General features: G+C 43.4%; 1 protein-coding gene across 3 annotated transcripts in view; it reads left to right on the top strand.

Annotated features, from left to right (window-relative positions):
• PDE3A (phosphodiesterase 3A) overlaps window positions 1–18,874 on the top strand; it is a 437,665-nt gene that overhangs the window by 374,594 nt on the left and 44,197 nt on the right. For all 3 annotated transcript variants that reach the window (XM_061638443.1, XM_061638444.1, XM_061638446.1), the window contains exons 4-7: window positions 1,816–1,970; window positions 4,258–4,373; window positions 6,598–6,817; window positions 13,216–13,301. In XM_061638443.1, coding sequence (XP_061494427.1) covers window positions 1,816–1,970; window positions 4,258–4,373; window positions 6,598–6,817; window positions 13,216–13,301 — 577 coding nt within the window. The remainder of the gene's footprint in view (window positions 1–1,815; window positions 1,971–4,257; window positions 4,374–6,597; window positions 6,818–13,215; window positions 13,302–18,874) is intronic.

Below are 18,874 nucleotides of genomic sequence, written 5' to 3'. Positions count from 1 at the left end.
CTTCGGTAGCAAGGAGTGCCTTCCATCAGCTTCAGCTTGGGCCCAGCTGCGACCCTTTCTGGACAGAGATAGCCCGATTTCTGTTGTCTACACCCTCGTAACCTCTAAACATGAGACTGCCTTTGAAGACAGTTTGGAAACTGCAGCCGGTGCAGAATTTAGCAGCCAGATTGCTCACTGTGGCACGGCAGTCTGAACACGTAACATCAACTCTGGCACAACTACACTGGCTACCAATTCATTTCCGGGCAAAAGTGTTGGTTTTGACCAATAAAGCCTTATATGGCTCAGGATCCCAATACCTCAAGGATCCCAATACCTCAAGGACTGCCTCTCCCCATATGAATGAACCCAGACTCTGTGTTCGGCCTCTGAGGTCCTCCGTGTGCCCCCTCCGATGGAGGGGCAGAGAGTAGGCCTTTTCAGTGGTGGTCCCCCACTTATGGAATATTCCCTTCAGAGAGGCATGCTTGACACTATCATTACATATTTTTAGGAGCCAGGCAAATACATATCTCTCCTCCCAGGCATTTGACTCCAAAGTTTGGAGGGTTTTTGGAGGGCTCTTGGTGTTGTAGCCTCTTTTGGGGGCAGGTTGTTCCACCGCTGTTGAATTTATGTGTTTTTAACTTTTTATTTTGTTTAAGTTTTTATGCTGGTTTTATTGTTGTTGTTGTTGTTGTTAGTTTATTTATACCCCACCTTTTGGGCAAAGGCCCTCAAGGCAGCTTACTAAAAACACAAATATAAAATACGATATAAAAATGCATCAATAAAACAATACAAAATACAATCTGCAGAAGTTAAATAACAATACACATAGTAGCTCTTAATAAAAGTTTTAACTTTTTTATTGATTGTAAGTTGCTTTGCATTCACTTTTGTGAAGAAAAGAGACTAACAAATTTAATTAATAAATACGTTGTGACCTTTCCGTCTGTTGCTTGCTGTGTGGATGTCCCCACGTTTTTCAAATTTGCAAAAGAATCTGATGAGGAAAATCTCTTGCAAGTGCTTGATGGCTAAGACTCAAGGGGAAAGTAAGCCAGGAGTGGTAGACAGTTCTATCTCCAGTAAGTTATTTTGGGTGGGGTATGTAATAAAAGACACTGCCAACTGCAACTACCAGACTATCAATCATACACAGAGGCCCAGTTCAGACTTAATGTTTCCAGTCTGATAAATCACAGTTTACCTGACCGCCAATGAGCTATGCAACTGCTTGCTCTAGGATCAGATGCTGTGCTTATGTCCCATTGGGAGCCCTTAAACCACCGTTTCCAGGTTCACACATTATGGGTCACTTTGGTTTAAGTAACCAGGAAATCTTCACCATAGGGAGAAGGGAAGAGAAAAGGGAGAAAGGAATACACAGGCACATCATTCCTGGTCCAAGAAACCATGGTTCAAACATAATGACCCCAAGTATGGCATGCCATAGTTTATCAGACTGGGATAGTTGCATCTGAACTGATCTTCAGCTGTATTTCCTCAGGAGAACTTCAAAGTATATGTGTGAAGAGGTGGTAGTGTTTCAAGTTCCATTAGGTGGGGAAGGACTGGAGCTTCTCTTGTCCATGACAACATTGTAAATTTCACCAGTCTGGAATAAAAAAGGAGTGTGTGCAAAGTAACTCCTTCAACTGAGTTCAATCCACAAGAAGAAACCAGCAGAATATTCACTGAGATTCAATACTTCCCTCCTCATTGCCTCCCCATTTACAAAGTTGTCTTTGCAAACTGATTGCCAGAATGTGTTTGGAGATCATGAATGAGATACTATATAATTGAAAAGTCTTATTGTCTTATTCCTAGCGCTTCCGGAAAAGTCTGCCCCCAGGTCTTCTGCGACGAGTATCGTCCACTTGGACAACAACCACATCTGCCACTGGTTTACCCACTTTGGAGCCAGCTCCAGTGAGAAGAGACCGTAGCGCTAGCATAAAACTTTATGATACTTCATCATCTGGGTGAGGAAATAGTTGTGTGGGGTTTTTAGATGATGAAAAGTCCTTTGATTCTCCATAGCCACTAAGAATATTAAGAACATTGGCTTCTTTTGGGAACAGTATTATCACAAAATTATCACTTGCCTTTTGACAGTGTAATGACAAAGACCACAATTCTCAAAGGTGCCCTGTTCAGAGTTAGTGCCAAGGGCCCATAGAGATGCCCAGTTGGACTTGAAGGGGATTGGCAACAGGGCAGAAACTGCTGCAGGACCTTGGACGGCAACCAAGTCGCTCAGACGTTGCTCCAGCAATCAAGTTCTCATATGCTGCTGCAATTCCTTGTACTCTCTGCAGCCTTATCCCCCAGATAATCAGTGCAGGACAGAATTGCTCAACTGAGTGATGACACCAGAGAGTAGATAGGTCTACTGTACACCTAGCCTGAGAAAGTAAAATTAGAAAATAATAAATGGTTAGTAAACAATTCAATGTTCTCCAGTGAACAATTTCATAAAATTAAAAAGTGTTACGTAATTAAAAGAACAATCAGTTATCACATTTTTAATTGATTGATCCATCAAAAAATTGCTTTTTCATAAGTGTCAGGTCTGATTGAAATTGATATGTTTAGTTTGCAGTTGAGGGATTAATGATGCTCTTTCAACATATAATGAAAGGAGCAGATCCCATTCCCAAAATTTAACCAGTTGCCCCTAACACTCTTTAACTCCCACCTGTGAGCAGCACTCTTACATTTTAAAATTGACCGATGTCAGACAAAGTAGACAGAATGGGGTGGGGTGAGGGTGGGGAGAAACAACTGACCGCCAGTCCGATTGGGCCAGAAGCAGGTTCATGATCCAAAATATGCAGGGGTTAATATCCAAGGCAGCTACAGAGGATCAAGAAAACCAGGGTCAGAGACACAATTTCAGGGGTAGGTTATAGGCAACAGACTAAAGTGAACTGGGAACCAAGAGTGGCTTTTCTGGATGTTTTTCATGGGTTATCCATTGGAAGAAAGCGGGCATTAGCCAGCAGCCCTTAGTGGCCATATGTATTTATTTATCATTATGTCAACTTGTAAACCACTCAGTTGCGATTGCCTCTAAGTTATGTATAAGTCAACAATACAATTTTAAAAATCGGTTGAAACTATATTGTACTATATCCATCTGTCCATCTAGTTTTCCTCCTTTGAACATTGTGGAGAGTAATCAATTGGGGCTTCCCCCTGTCATCCCCCCCCCAGATTAAACTTCCTTGCGCCACCAGATGGTCAGATTTAGCCCCGGTCTAGAGATCTCTGGCAAGAGAACATCCTAAACTTATGTGGTCAAGGGATGAAAACTCACCCTGGAGATAATGCTCCCTATCCATAAGTAGAACATCTTGGACAGTGCTTATATTGAGCAACATCCCAAAGAAGCATCATAAATAGAGGGTCAGTTCTTAGGGTGTACAGTATGGTATGATGAAATCCCAAGAAAGATGACTTTTCCCTATTTTCATGAGGCAACACTGTTTCCAGTGAAACATGACCTTAGGTGATAGAATGCGCCACCACATACACAAATGAGGCTTTTCCTTGCTGGCACTGAAAATGGCAGCAAAAACTGCCATCTGCTGTATGTGGCCCCTCCTGCAGACCTCTGAAATCTGATGCGCAGGGAGGGTTTGGGCAGTTGTCAGGGCTTAGATCAGGGGCAGCCAAGGTGGTACCTTCCAGATGTTGTTGGACTCCAACTCCCATCATCCTTGACCATTGTCTGTGCTGGGCCCTTACACTTGAGCTGCAGAGTGTCTGTGAGAAAAGCACACTGACACCTTAAAGCTGCCTTCTCAATATTGGGTCCCCAGGTGTTGGTGGACCATGGCCTGCATCATCCCCAGTCAGCATGGCCAGTGGTCAGGGATGATGGAAGTTGGAGTCCAGTGACAACCTAGAGGTCACCAGTTTGGCTATTCCTGGCCTAGATAATTTAAAGACCCCCCCTGACAATGGATGGAGAATAAGGCTTGAAACAACTACTAGTCATGGTGGCTATATTAGAGGACTAGAGCCACCATGCCTCTCAGTATCAGTCACTGAGGAATTGCGACGGAATAGGGCTATTGCCCTTGTTACCCGTAGCTGGTTGGCCACTGTGGGAAACAGGATACAACTGGACTAGATTGGGTTGTTCCTTGTGTCTTAGGTTCCTAGAGATGGTGAGCCTTCCTCTGTCCTTTGTGCTATCACCTCTCAGCAAGCGGGAAGAACTTATAATGGCCAAGCTGTTGATTTCTGCTCTCTTTTTCACAGTTCCGATCCATGGAACAATTCCCTCCTGATGAACATCACCAAAAGCAGATCATTCTCCGCCTCCTATGCAATGTCTGCTGCCAACCATCTGAATTCCAAAAGGCCCAACCGGCAAGGTAGCCAGCAGCTGAGCATATTGACATGCTGTGATGCAAACAGGTTATAGGTCACCGCATCATCTCTGAAGCACATGGTGTTTGGGATCACTAAATGGTAAAGGGCGCTGGGTATATGTCTTGCTCAGCTGTTTTACCAAAAAAGGTGAAGTGCTATAGGGCAACTATAGCAAAAGTTGTGTTTAGAATTGAGGAAAAGCTGGGAGACCAGCAGAATTGGCTCCGTCTGCAGACTTATCCAGAGCTTGGAAAAGTTACTTTTTTGAACTACAACTCCCATCAGCCCAATCCAGTGGCCATGCTGGCTGGGGCTGATGGGAGTTGTAGTTCAAAAAAGTAACTTTTCCAAGCTCTGCGTTATTTCCACATAAGCTGAGAAGCAAAGAACTCTTTGACACCCGACAGGAAGGGCTGTAGTGCAGTGGATAGAGCATCTACTTTGCATGCAGAAAGTCCCAGGTTCAGTCTCCGGCATCTCCAGATAGGACCCGGTGTGTCCTCAGTCTGACACCCTGGAGAGCTGCTGCCAGACAGTATAGACAATACTAAGTTACATAGTCCGGTGATCTGACTCAGTATAAAGCAGCTTCCTGTGTTTCCCAGCATGAATTGCAACAGAGGCTTGGCAGAGCCCTGCCATTCTTCAGCACCTCCGGACCAAAGCAGATGGAATGCAACAGACAATATATATATATATATATATATGGGCATCAGGCCGACCCACTCTGGGTCAACTTGGGGACCACATGCCCCAGCTCAGAGCTACTCCCAAATAGGTTGGGAGCTGGTGCTCATTTTTAATCAGGGTAAACAAAAACAAAAACCTAATTAAACTTATGGAGGGGAGGAGACAGGAGAAAGAGACATTGTGTCTCTTTCCCCTTCCTTACCAAGGGTTGGGTTAATTCACCCTGCGTGATGCTGCTTTGCAGAGGGCTTTCCTGCAGGAAATCCCCCTGCAGAACAGCATCTGCCCTCCCCCCCGGAAGATCAGTGCTTCTACTCATGAGACAGGAAGAAGAGCCTGATGTCCCACCCCCTTGGCCAAACTCAGTGCACAACCCTAGTTCTTAACCCTTTCCCTCCATTACATTTGTATGTTTCAAAACCACTGATATCATTAGCCTGTGAGTGGAAAAGTACCAAGGGGGGGCAAGGAGAGGAGTAACTTTAATCTGAAAAATGCCTGCTTCGAAGCAGAATTTATGATTCCAGTGAACATTTGTGGCACAGCCTCCAACTGACTGCCTGGTTTGAAATATGCCCTTTGAACCCATTAGTGTTAAGCTGGTGTGACAACCCTTTGACCCTCCAGATGTTGCTGAACAAAAACACCCATCAGCCTCAGCAAGCATGGCCAATGGCCACGGATGATGGGTAGTTCAGCAGTATCTGGAGGGCCAAAGGTTCCCACACCTTGTGTAAAGGAAGAGCCCATAGCTAACTGGTAGAACTAATGCTTCAGATACACAAAATTCCATATTCAACGCCTGTCATCTCCAGTTAAGAAGATCTTGAAAAGCAGATCTAGCAAAAAAAAAAGTGTCCCTGAAACTTTGACGATCCGCTGCCAGCTGGAGTATGTAATATCCAGATGGAATACCACATGGCAGGTTTGTTTGCTGTTTATGAATTTGACATGTGGAAAAGTATTGGGTGTGTTCACAGGATGCATTTTCAGTTTATATAGGTAAGGGATGGGGAACCTGTGGCTCTCCACTTGTTCTTGGACCGTAACTCACATCACCCCTGGCTGCTGCCATGCTGGATGGAACTGATGGGAAATGTAGCCCAACACCATCTGGAGGGCAACAGGTCCCCATCCCTGACATAGGCCCATGACATGAAGCCCAGTGGTCTGTGTTCTGTAGGAAGTGACTGAACTCTAGAAAATATCCCCACGTCTTCTACAATGCACAGGGATTCCATGGCAAACACTCAAAGCCGCCTTGGCATCCCAGTCACCAAAGGAAGGTTCCCCGAAGCAAGTGGATAGTGTTGGACTAGGACCTGGGAGACCAGGGTTCAAATCCCTGCTCATCCATGAAGCTCAGTGGATAACCAGTCACGGTCTCCCAGTCTAACCTTCCTCACAGGGCTATCATGAAGATGAAATGGGGAGGAAGCAAACCATGTACGTTGGCTTGAGTTCCTTGAAGAAAAGTTGAGATATAAATGTAATAAATAATTTTGTTTAATGTCATTCTTGGCTTTCTCCTCTTAGGTATCCCTCCCAATATTTCACCTCTGACCTCCCCAAGCCCTTCACCCATCCAGGGCACCCCAGCCAGCAGCCCCACCAGCAAGACCTCAAATGAACAATTCCCAGAGTCGACAGTCACTGCCACTCAGCAAACTATGAAGCCCCACAGGGCCTTAGGTTGCACTCAGAGTGCACCTAACCTGCCGGAGCCTGTTGTGGCCACCCCGGTCATTTGCAGCAGGTAAGATACTATTTTGACATTTTGCTGGAACTACTGTTTGTTTCTCTCCCTCCGTCCCCTTGCTTCACCCTCAAGGCTCCCTACTGCACACCACAATCTTATTGGCCAGGGTGGGTGGGTGGAGAACTGTGGCTATGATAACTCTGATGGGTTTGATGCAGCAGAGAGAGGACTGTAGCTCAGTGGTAAAGTACATGCTTCGTATGGGCAAGAGCCCAGGTTCAATCCCCGAGATCTCCAAATTAAAGGATCAGGTTGCTGGTGATAGGCAAAACCTTTGATGGATTTAAAATGGCATTTGACAGATTCATGGAGGTGGAAGCTGTCTGTGGCTACCCATCAAGACAGTATTAGAAGTGGTGCAACTCTAAACAAGATTGTCCCAAGACATTTTGCTGGCTAAGGTGGCAGATGGCACCCACCCTTCCATGTACAAATGCTGACTGAGTGGTTAGCTGACTAATAATCGAATCTTACATCAGTATGCCTGGACACAGGATACCATCTTCAAACACACTTGAGGGCAGCAGGCTAGCTTAAGGAGTGCTGCAGGATAGGCTGTATGATATCTCCAGCTCTATCATCCAACAGAGAGGAGTGGCAGCCAGCTTAGGAGGAACTGCCAGGGGGATACTGCCACTGCCGTCCAGAACTGTCACCTGAGGCAATGGCCTCACTTTGCCTCATGGTAGGACCAGCCCTGCCTTTGAATGCCACTTAACAAGGCAGAGCAGTAGGAGCAGGATACGGCCTTCATGTTCTGATCGTGAGCTTCCTGTAAGAATCTGGTTGGCCATTGTGGGAAAGAGGGTGGACTGGATAGGCTTCTGATCTAGCTTGGCTCTTCTTATGTTCTTGTGGAATATTGAACATGTGACACTTAGGCAGGGGTCCAGAGCGAAACTCACCACATCCTCATTCAGTCCATTTATGGAAGATGTTCCAGGATGTGCCAGATCATGATATAGATAGATGGTGTGATTTTCACATGACAGTCTTGGAAAACATATGCTCACCATGCAAGAGCTAAAAGTGTTCACTCTGCTTCTTCCTGCTCACATAGGGAGGAAACAAACCATAATCCCTGTCTTGGTATTACATCCAAACCAAGGATTATGGGTTTTTTCCCCCATTGCATGCATTTCATGTGACGTTACTGCTGTGTATATTGTTTTATCTATTTTGTTTAAATTAAGTAAAGAAAGAAAATGAAAGAGATGAACATGGGAGAGGAATAAAATGAGAGATGGTCTCTAGGGATGGAAGTGAAATTCAATTCAGTTCACATTTAAAGGTGAACCTGCCTAAGTCACACTTGCAGAAACAATATGTGAACTGAAAGCCCACCATTCTTCAAAATTTGTGCTTCTCTGAATTTTGCAATGCAGCTCCCCAGCCAACTAATGCATACAAAAATGCATATATTAGCGTAAAGTGTTTATAAAAATGCATTGTGTTAGGGAAAATTGCTTTGCAAAAATGTGTATATTACAACAACATTGCATATAAAAATGTATATATTAAGACAAATTCTCACTAAAATGCTGGCGAATTTTCATGAGAACTTTTTTAAATTAAAAAAAATCACAAACTAATGTGGAAATGTGGAGAGCCAAGCTTAAGATTGGACAACTGAGAAACTGAAAGAAACCAAAATTGAGAGGTTCATCCATACCAAATGGCCACTTAGAAATAAAAAATATTTGATATATTGGAATGGATAAGCAGCAACCTGAGTTTGCCAAATTGCATTGGATGCAGCTTGTTGAAGTTCCTAGCTAACTTGTGGAAGCCACTTTTATTTCTGCCAGGTTTTGTTTATATGGAATGTTCTGACAAAGTCCAGTCCCTAGAACTGAACAGGCAGCAGGTAGATGGGGCAGAAGGATGAAATGCAGGCAGGCAGTCTAGAGATGCTAAGGCATGGTAGTCTCAAGACACATCCATATTGTACATTTAGAGCAGTCTTATACCACTTTAACAGTCATGGTTTCCCGCAAAGAATTCTGGGGACTGTAGTTTGTTAAGAATGTTGAGAGTTGTTAGGAGACCCCTCACAGAGCTACAGTGCCCAGCATCCTTAATAAACAATGGTTCCCAGGATTCTTTGGGGAAGGCCATGACTGTTCAAGTGGCATAAAACTGCTTTAAATGTATGGTGTGGATGTAACCTCAATAAGCAAATCAATTGTCCTGAGATCAGGTGTACAACCTGTCTTCCTATTTTATTCTGTTCTATTTTAATATATTTCTATCCTGTCCTCTTCAAATAAAATTCTGTCTTTGAGATGTTGGCAGGGGAGTGACATGCCATTGGTTTTCCAGGAACACCTGGGCCATAAGGATTCCGGGCTGTAGTGATAGCTCCCTGGTTTGAGCTGCTTGCGATTCCCTCTTCCAACTTGTGATCTCCATGGTGCAAGAGCCAGGAAAGTGATTTCTGACTTCAGGACTGCTCTTTTTGGGTGCTGCAGTCCCTGACTCCAGCTTACAGAATGTTCCATGTCGCCTTGGCACATGGAAGCATACACAGAGGATTCAGCACTAATTGCCACAAACCCCACCCTCCTAATATGGTGATGTCTTCAAATGCACTTGGTGTGGGCAAGGACTGGAAAGGCCAATTTGGATTTAGATACAGTAATGCTTATGCCACAGAGGCAGAAAAATGAGGGTGTGGCTTGTAACTGCTGCAGAATGTGATTTTGTAACATCCTTTGCCAAGCTGGTGCCCTCTAGATGTTTTTGACTACAACTCCCATCAGCCCCAGCCAGCACGTGCTGCCAGCACGAGTTTATTATTATTATTATTATTATTATTATTATTATTATTATTATTATTATTATTATTATTATTATTATTATTATTATTATTATTATTGGCAATAATAATAATAATAATAATAATAATAATAATAATAATAAATGTACATCCTGCCCTTCCTCCCAGAAGAAGCCTGCCCAGAAGAAGCAAACAAAAACACTAAAAAATACTCTAAAACATCTTAAAAACAGACTTTAAAACATATTAGAACATCTTTAAAAACATATTAAAACAAAACATATTTAATCTGAAACATCTGGAGGACACGGGGTTGGCGATCAATCGGGTAATATTTCAGGTGCTAGTTAGAATTGTTCTTGGGGGCTACGCAGTTCTCTCGGGCAGCTCAAGTCATCTTGAATAAATTTCTCCCCAATGACTTACTTGAAATGAAATACGTTTAATGGATTCTGTCCGTGCCGATCCAGATATTTATGCAATTTTCCAATAAAAATGATTTATTGCCATGTTCTTTTGTACTCAGTTACACATGTGTAAGGCCTGTAGAAGTATCTGGCTAAATACGTGCAATGCACAAATATATGTTCTGAAAGTGTGTTCAGAGTGAAAAGCAGTAATCGGCTGTTTAGCACTGTCATTATCAGCTGATTAGTTTCAAACTGCCTGTAAGTACCCCAACGTGGAGTAGTTAAGGCCATTTCCTTTATTATGTCAGGAAAACAGACATACGCAGATAATTTAGGGAGGGAGAGGCACATGCTTTGCATTCCCAAGGACCGAGGCTCAATCCCCCGCATCTCAGGATCAGGACCAAGACCTTTCTCTGCCTGGAGGGCTGCTGCTAGTCAGAATAGACAATACTGGGTGTGATGGGAAAATGATCTGAACTGGTGTGTTATGCTGAGCCAAGGTTCTCTGCAGCATGCACCCATTTTACCTGCCACAGGTTAAAGGTCTTCCCCATCCTGATGTTCTTCAGGTATTCCCATCAGCCCCAGCCAGCATAGCGGATAGTTATGTATGATGTGAGCTGTAGTCCAAAACTTCTGGAGGGCACCAGATGCCATTGCAATATAATACCTGTCCCGTGCCTGAATTGTCCATCACCTTCAGTTTACTTCTGCCCCCTCAAGTATTTGAATAGTTGAGATACTACTGTATGTATTTTTTTAGATTGCTGCATCTAGCTTATTAGACAATCTCAAGTCCCTTGGCATTTGCCAGGCAAGCTTGTCTTTCCTGTTGCTTCCTATATTTTGATTTCTTGGAACTAGATCCATGGCAACATCCAAAGAATAAAATGAAGGGTTCCAAGAAACAGCCTTTTGCGTCTTACTTGAAAAAGCTCAGTGGCAATAGGTTGTGTTTGCTTTAATATTGTTATGTAACACTCATAACTGCATCCAGGTTTAAGCTTTTGCTTTTTAAAACCTCACTGAGGCACAACCACCCCTGCAAGTTGTGTGACATTCCAGCAGGCTAATTCATTGCAATGTACTCTGGTCTTTTTCTATTGTGGAATGCTAATGGGAAAGTGAGTTTGGATGGTCATATTTTACACTAGCCTTTCCCAACCTTTGGGTCCTCAGATGTTGCCATACAGTTCCCATAATTCCTGACCATTGGCCATGCTGGCTGGGGCTGAGAGGGTTGTAAGTCCAGCAACATCGGGAGGGGCACAGGTTGTGAAAGGCTGTTTTACACCATATCAGTCAACCAGCATATCTGAGATTTTATTATCCACCTGCTGTGGCATATTGCAATGCATGTTGCAATGGCATTTTCTAGAGCAGGCGTGGGGAACCTGTGGCCCTCCATCAACAGCTCACGTCATCATTGGCCATTGACCATGCTAGCTGGGAATGAAAGCCTTTGATCTACTGCCAGCTCTAATCACTTAAGAGATGTGGTTCCAAAATGCAATATGCTCTTCCTTTACATGCAAAGTCTGTAAAAGCAACTACCCTTCACTTTTGCAATTCCCTCTGTGTTAGACCTGGTTCACACATGCATGTTCATCACTTGATGGATCATCAAGTAATGGTGACTTGTATGTGTGAGTTCTCCATTCTATCCCCACAATGAGAACTTTTGTAACTCCTCATCACCACCCCTCAAATATTAATACTTTTCAATGACATCATTTCATAAGAAAAGAGGAAATCTGCTGGTCCAAAGCCCATCTAATTCAGCATCCTGTTTCCAGCCAGATACCTCAAGGCACCTGGAGTCCATGTCCATGTCAATTTCCCATATTTCACTCATAAGTCTGTTCTGTTTTGCAGTGGTCTGAAATATGTATGTATTTTTTAAAACATGCCCAAATATTTGTATTTAAATATGTGTTTTCTTACAAAATGCTGGTTTAAATAAGTACTTTATCTCAATGTACACATTTCTGGATGCTTTATTTTTAGTATACTCATTTTAACACATTTGGTATGGTTTTTATTGAGTCAAGAACTTTGCCTGCAACAAAGTTCTACTGAGAGCAGACTCATTGAAAGGAATGAACATAAGGCAGGGATGTTCATTAATTTCAATGGGTCTACATTGAGTAGGACTGGTGTCAGATACAACCCCATGTAACAACATTCAGGAAAGTGTGCAGTCCAAAGGATCATTACATTCCAGTCCTTGCATTAGTTCAGGAAATGTGGATCAGGTCAGTTTGTACTGGAATTTGCCAAAACTGAATACCTCAAGCATCCCTGTTGCAGGAAGTCCACAACCAGGGTATGAGGGCATTAGCCTCCCCTCCACAATAGGTTTTTAGTGACACATACAACCCCCAAACAAGGAGATTCCACTTAGCCACCTTGGTGGATATCCATTCCTATTTGAATCCCCTTTAAATACTCCTTAACTTCATAGCCATCACCAAATCTTGTCACAGTAGATTCTAGGAAACAGTTATGTATTGTATGAAGAAGCATTTTCACACTAGAGATGGACGTTTCTGAAAATCTCCATGTTGCGCTTATCCACACAGGGTTTCCCCCCCTAATTCCCATCTCGCTTCTTGATCTTGACGAGGTGGGGTTATTTATTTACAGGTTTCACAAAAAATACCAACAATTCTCACATATTATATGCATTACTGTATGCATTATATGCAAATACACTTCAGATTTCCTTGAGCAACCAGCACATAAACAGATACATAAAACAATAGATGTAACTGTATAAAAATGCTTATGCAGTAATACATATACAGTTAGGCATATATAGTACCACATGGGGTTTGATTCTTTTACACACAATATACATATAATTTCTTTCTATGTGTGACTTTGCATACGATAGGTCTGGCTTTTAAAAAACTGACAAAGCACAAGGGGCTTAAACAACGCAACAGGACTGGAACCCCTGAATCCCATGTATAAATCCATCTAAAATGGATTCTTCTTCCTACTTGACCCATCCAACTATCAGTCATCACGTGTGCAGTAATTCAATACATGCGCGTCAGAAACATCCATTAAGAAAGTTGCACCAAGACATGCTTGACCCATTAGCAGCCTTTACATATAGGGTGCAATCCTTTGTGAGCCATGGGGAGCCGGGACCTGCCGCCTCTCACACAATATCTGTCGTTTGATCTGTGCTCTAGCTGCGGCAGGCCATACAACCCAGTAGACCCCAGTGAGGAACCGTTGAACAGACGGGAAGGGGGAACGCACTCCTTGAACAGAACAGGTGAGTCATTGGTGTCTGAAGTTAAGATGGGGGGAGAACTCACTTTTGTTTGGAACAGAATCACTAAAATTGCCAGTTCATTGCCACCATTGGCAGTTTTAGGCAGCAGGCAAAAACATTTTGATACACACACCCAGACCTTTAATTTGGAGGGTTTTTAAGCAGGCATGTACACGTACACATACACACGCACACTTCCCTTGCTCCAGGTCACCAAGGCATCTCCCTCCCTCCCCCAGGTCTTGCCCACTGTACTTTGTTCCTCCCGCCCCCCCAGCACACAGGCTGAAAGACAGGGAGGCCTTGCAGCAGTGACACAAGCCTCCCACAAAGCAGTTCTTTTGGGTTGTGCAGGGTGCCACTCACCCATTGCCTTCCTTGCCTTTTCTTTGCAGCACGATGGTTACAAAATATACATATAGGATGATACATGGCTGGATGAGCATTGTAGGTTCTTGTTTCATTATTGAAACTCGATATAATGTATTCAGCTAAGTCCTACTCAGAGTCGAGTCAACCCATTTAAATGAATGAACCTAAGTTAGTGCTGGGCAGTAACTTCAGTGGGTCTACTCTGAGTAGGACTAGCATTGAATACCACCCAATGTTTCTTGCCCTCTCTATTTTTACTTTGTAAGTCGCTTTTAGACACTTCCATGTAAAAAGCAATGGACACATTTTTTTTATTATTCACTTTCCAGCCCAATTCAAGGGGCTTACTCTGACCTGATATATATATATATATATATATATTTAGGACCATCCTTATTCTTTTGACTATAATTTGTTTTAAACTGATTTTAACATTGTGTTTGTAAATGGCTGTAACTTGCCCCAAGACCTTATGATGGAGTGCTTGCAAGAAATTGAATGAATAATAATGATAAATTGATATAAAGCCTTCAACGAATTGGAACCCAAACATCCGAAGGAACACCTCTTTGCATATCAACCTGCCCATGAATGAACAGCTGCAGGGGAGACCCTGCTAAAGATCTCACCACATGGGGAAATTTGGGGAATGGGCTGTATGTAGGCAGGAGGGCAGGGCCTTCCCTTTAGCAGCCCCCTGCCTTTGAAAGAGCCTTGTCTCTGAAGTGTGTCAAGCTATGACATTGTTAACCTTTCAACAGCAGCTAAAGATGCATCTCTTTACCCAGACCTTTGAGAGGAGCTGAGGTTGTGAACTTACTAAGATACATTTCTTTATCGCCTGCTTAATGTGTTACTGATGCTGGGTTTTTTAATATATTAATCTGTTCCTTTATCAATTTTATTACTACTATAGCCAGCATGGATTTTTCGCATTCCACAATGTTAAATTGAAAATACCCCTATGCCATTCTGATGCTTCCCATAAGCTCATTTCAAAACAGAACCTTACAAAACTTATAGTCCTGAACTCAGAAACACTTGCTTAATAACCCTCTAAATTTTCATGGTGATACAGAAAAAATCAAGAGTTCAAACTGTATAAAGAGACTGTCAGAGTTCTCATTATTTGTTGAAATTAATTAAAAATCACCCATATTCACAGAGTGCCTGTAATCCTATTACTGACCTTGCCCCATATTCTGACCTCTTCTGCAGTTTAAAAGTTTTAAAAAATGCCTGGTGAGTGGTGGCAACACCTGCAATCAGCCCAAATAACAGAAACAAGACATGTGCTGTGCTGATCTTGTTGTAGCAGGGACGAAGCAGCGATATTAAAACAGTTGATATAGTTTAAATAGTCACTTTAAATATGTTTGATTTACTTTGTAATTTTAGTGAAGTTTCCTATAGTAAATTATTTTCTTTTGCTTCTGTTTCTGTGAATATACAGCAACACTTTGCAACACTAAAAACAACTCCAAAATCAATTGTGGAATAATGACACTGACTATTCTGCAGAATAGTTTCCAGTGGACATGAGTGTCTCAGTTTGCACAAGATAAAACAGTGGGAGATGAAATATATTCTAGCAAACTTCTAGGTGTGCTCTATGTTTTTAATTGACCATGCTCACCTTTCCTTATGTGGAGTGGTTTAAGCATAGCAGACTGAAAACATGTATCTTGGGCAGGCCACGATTATTTTCCCAACAGCTAGAGTTATTGCTTAATATATTGTAAGTAATTGTATAGCATATTGTAATCAGTCTGATTTTACATCAAACTGCAGTTTCAGATCCAAGTGTTTATGGCACCCAAAATAGAAACAGAATGTAACCTCCAGTTTGAAACACAAAAGGCTGTCTTCACCATCATATGACATTTACCCATAAAAGGCCACCTCCCGAGACCCTGGACGACTACACCCGTGATTGTCAGACAAGTGCCATCATTATTATCTTTTGGATACCTGTTGAAGACTTACCTTCTTCAACAAGCCTTCTAAGCAGCAGAGCGAGTTCAGCAGCAGGGCGAGGAGGCCAGGGCCCCCCACTCTGCCCGTCTGTTCCCTGACCTCAACTAAACTGCAGTCTCCAACCCATTGATGTAATAAACCTTAAACAAAACTATGCAGGTAAGAAGCCAGCAGGGGTGTGGTGGCTTTCCAGTGTTTTGCACCGCCTGCAGCATGTACGACTATCTGCCTGTTGGACAGAAGTCGTGGGTATGCTCTCGGTGCAATGAGCTCCTGGCTCTCCGGGAACGACTTCATTTCCTTGAGGCCAAGGTGGCAGACCTGGAAAAGCTGAGAGAGGCAGAGAGGTGTGTGGAGGAGGCCTTCAGGGACGTTATAGCTGTGTCCCACTCCAACGATGATAGCTCTCCTGCTATCATGGAGAACGATGGTCTCGGGGAAGGAGAGCATCCAGCTGAGGAAGAGGGAAACGATCCCTTAGAAGGGACCCATTCCTTGGGGGATGAGCAGCTATCCTCTCGTGCCGAGGATATATCTCCAGGGGGTGGAGGGATCCTTGTAGTGGGTGATTCGATCATTAGGAACATAGACAGTGGGGTGTGTGATGGGCGTGTAGACCGCAAGGTGTTTTGCCTGCCTGGTGCGAAGGTTGCGGATATCACCCGTCGTTAGATAGTTTGGTAGTCAGTGCTGGGAAGGAGTCAGTGGTCGTGGTGCACGTTGGCACCAACGACATGGGGAAATGCAGCCGTGAGGTCCTGGAAGCAAAATTTAGGTTGCTAAGTAGGATGCTGAAAGCCAGGACCTCCAAGGTGGCTTTCTCTGAAATGCTACCGGTTCCATGGGCAGGACCAGCCAGACAGGCCCAGCTTCGCAGTCTCAATGCGTGGATGAGACGATGGTGTCGAGTGGAAGGGTTTGGATTTGTTAGGCACTGGGGAACATTTTGGGACAAGCCGGGCCTGTACAAAAGGGACGGGCTCCACTTGAACCAGAATGGAACCAGACTGCTGGCACTTAAAATTAAAAAGGTGGCAGAGCAGCTTTTAAACTGACTGAGGGGGGAAACCCGACAGGAGCTGAGAAAGGTCCGCTTCGGAATAAACCTCCCCCCTGGAATAAAAACCAAAGAAATGATGAAATTTTAAAAGGGGTAGGCCTAGAAGTAGGCATTGTGAGAGCAGGGGCACAGGATATAAATTCAGAAGAGCAAAATTACCACAGGCCTAACCACAAGTGCCAAAGACACTTGAAGAGAGACACTGCTTACAAGTGCCTGTACGCTAATGCTAGGAGCCTGCGAACCAAGATGGGAGAACTGGAGTGCTTGGTCTTAGAGGAGAGCATTGATATAGTGAGCATAACGGAGACCTGGTGGAATGGAGAAAACCAGTGGGATACGGTTATCCCTGGATATAAACTATATCGGAAGGACAGGGAAGGACGTATTGGTGGCGGAGTCGCTCTATACGTGAAAGAAGGCATTGAATCCAGCAAGCTCGAAACCCCAAAAGAGGCAGACTCCTCCACAGAATCGTTGTGGGTGGTGATACCGTGCCCCAGGAGGGACTTAATACTGGGAACGATCTATCGTCCCCCTGATCAAAATGCTCAGGGAGACCTTGAGATGAGATATGAAATTGAGGAAGCATCCAAACTAGGAAATGTGGTAGTAATGGGTGACTTCAACTACCTGGACATAGACTGGCTGCATATGTGTTCCAGTCATGACAAAGAAGCAAAGTTTCTAGATATTCTAAATGACTATTCCCTAGATCAGTTTGGTCATGGAACCGACCAGAGGGACGGCAACCCTGGACTTAATCCTCAGTGGGGACCGGGACCTGGTGCGAGATGTAAGTGTTGTTGAACCGATTGGGAGCAGTGACCACAGTGCTATTAAATTAAACATACATGTAACTGGCCAATTGCCAAGAAAATCCAACACGGTCACATTTGACTTCAAAAGAGGAAACTTCACAAAAATGAGGGGATTGGTAAAAAGAAAGCTGAAAAACAAAGTCCAGAGGGTCACATCACTCGAAAATGCTTGGAAGTTGTTTAAAAACACTATATTAGAAGCTCAACTGGAGTGCATACCGCAGATCAGAAAAGGTACCGCCAGGGCCAAGAAGATGCCAGCATGGTTAACAAGCAAAGTCAAGGAAGCTCTTAGAGGCAAAAAGTCTTCCTTCAGAAAATGGAAGTCTTGTCCGAATGAAGAAAATAAAAAAGAACACAAACTCTGGCAAAAGAAATGCAAGAAGACAATAAGGGATGCTAAAAAAGAATTTGAGGAGCACATTGCTAAGAACATAAAAACCAACAACAAAAAATTCTATAAATACATTCAAAGCAGGAGACCATCTAGGGAGACAATTGGACCCTTGAATGATAAGGGAGTCAAAGGTGTACTAAAGAACGATAAGGAGATTGCAGAGAAGCTAAATGAATTCTTTGCATCTGTCTTCACAGTGGAAGATATAGGGCAGATCCCTGAACCTGAACTAACATTTGCAGGAAGGGATTCTGAGGAACTGAGACAAATAGTGGTAACGAGAGAGGAAGTTCTAAGCTTAATGGACAATATAAAAACTGACAAATCACCGGGCCCGGATGGCATCCACCCGAGAGTTCTCAAAGAACTCAAAGGTGAAATTGCTGATCTGCTAACTAAAATATGTAACTTGTCCCTCGGGTCCTCCTCCATGCCTGAGGACTGGAAAGTGGCAAATGTAACACCAATCTTCAAAAAGGGATCCAGAGGGGATCCCGGAAATTACAGGCCAGTTAGCTTAACTTCTGTCCCTGGAAAACTGGTAGAAAGTATTATTAAAGCTAGATGAACTAAGCACATAGAAGAACAAGCCTTGCTGAAGCAGAGCCAGCATGGCTTCTGCAAGGGAAAGTCCTGTCTCAGTAACCTATTAGAATTCTTTGAGAGTGTCAACAAGCATATAGATAGAGGTGATCCAGTGGACATAGTGTACTTAGACTTTCAAAAAGCGTTTGACAAGGTACCTCACCAAAGGCTTCTGAGGAAGCTTAGCAGTCATGGAATAAGAGGAGAGGTCCTCTTGTGGATAAGGAATTGGTTAAGAAGCAGAAAGCAGAGAGTAGGAATAAACGGACAGTTCTCCCAATGGAGGGCTGTAGAAAGTGGAGTCCCTCAAGGATCGGTATTGGGACCTGTACTTTTCAACTTGTTCATTAATGACCTAGAA

The sequence above is a fragment of the Rhineura floridana genome, chromosome 8, assembly GCF_030035675.1.
Source record: "Rhineura floridana isolate rRhiFlo1 chromosome 8, rRhiFlo1.hap2, whole genome shotgun sequence".
Classification (NCBI taxonomy): Eukaryota; Metazoa; Chordata; class Lepidosauria; order Squamata; family Rhineuridae; genus Rhineura; species Rhineura floridana.
This window is presented reverse-complemented; position numbering and strand designations above follow the sequence as displayed.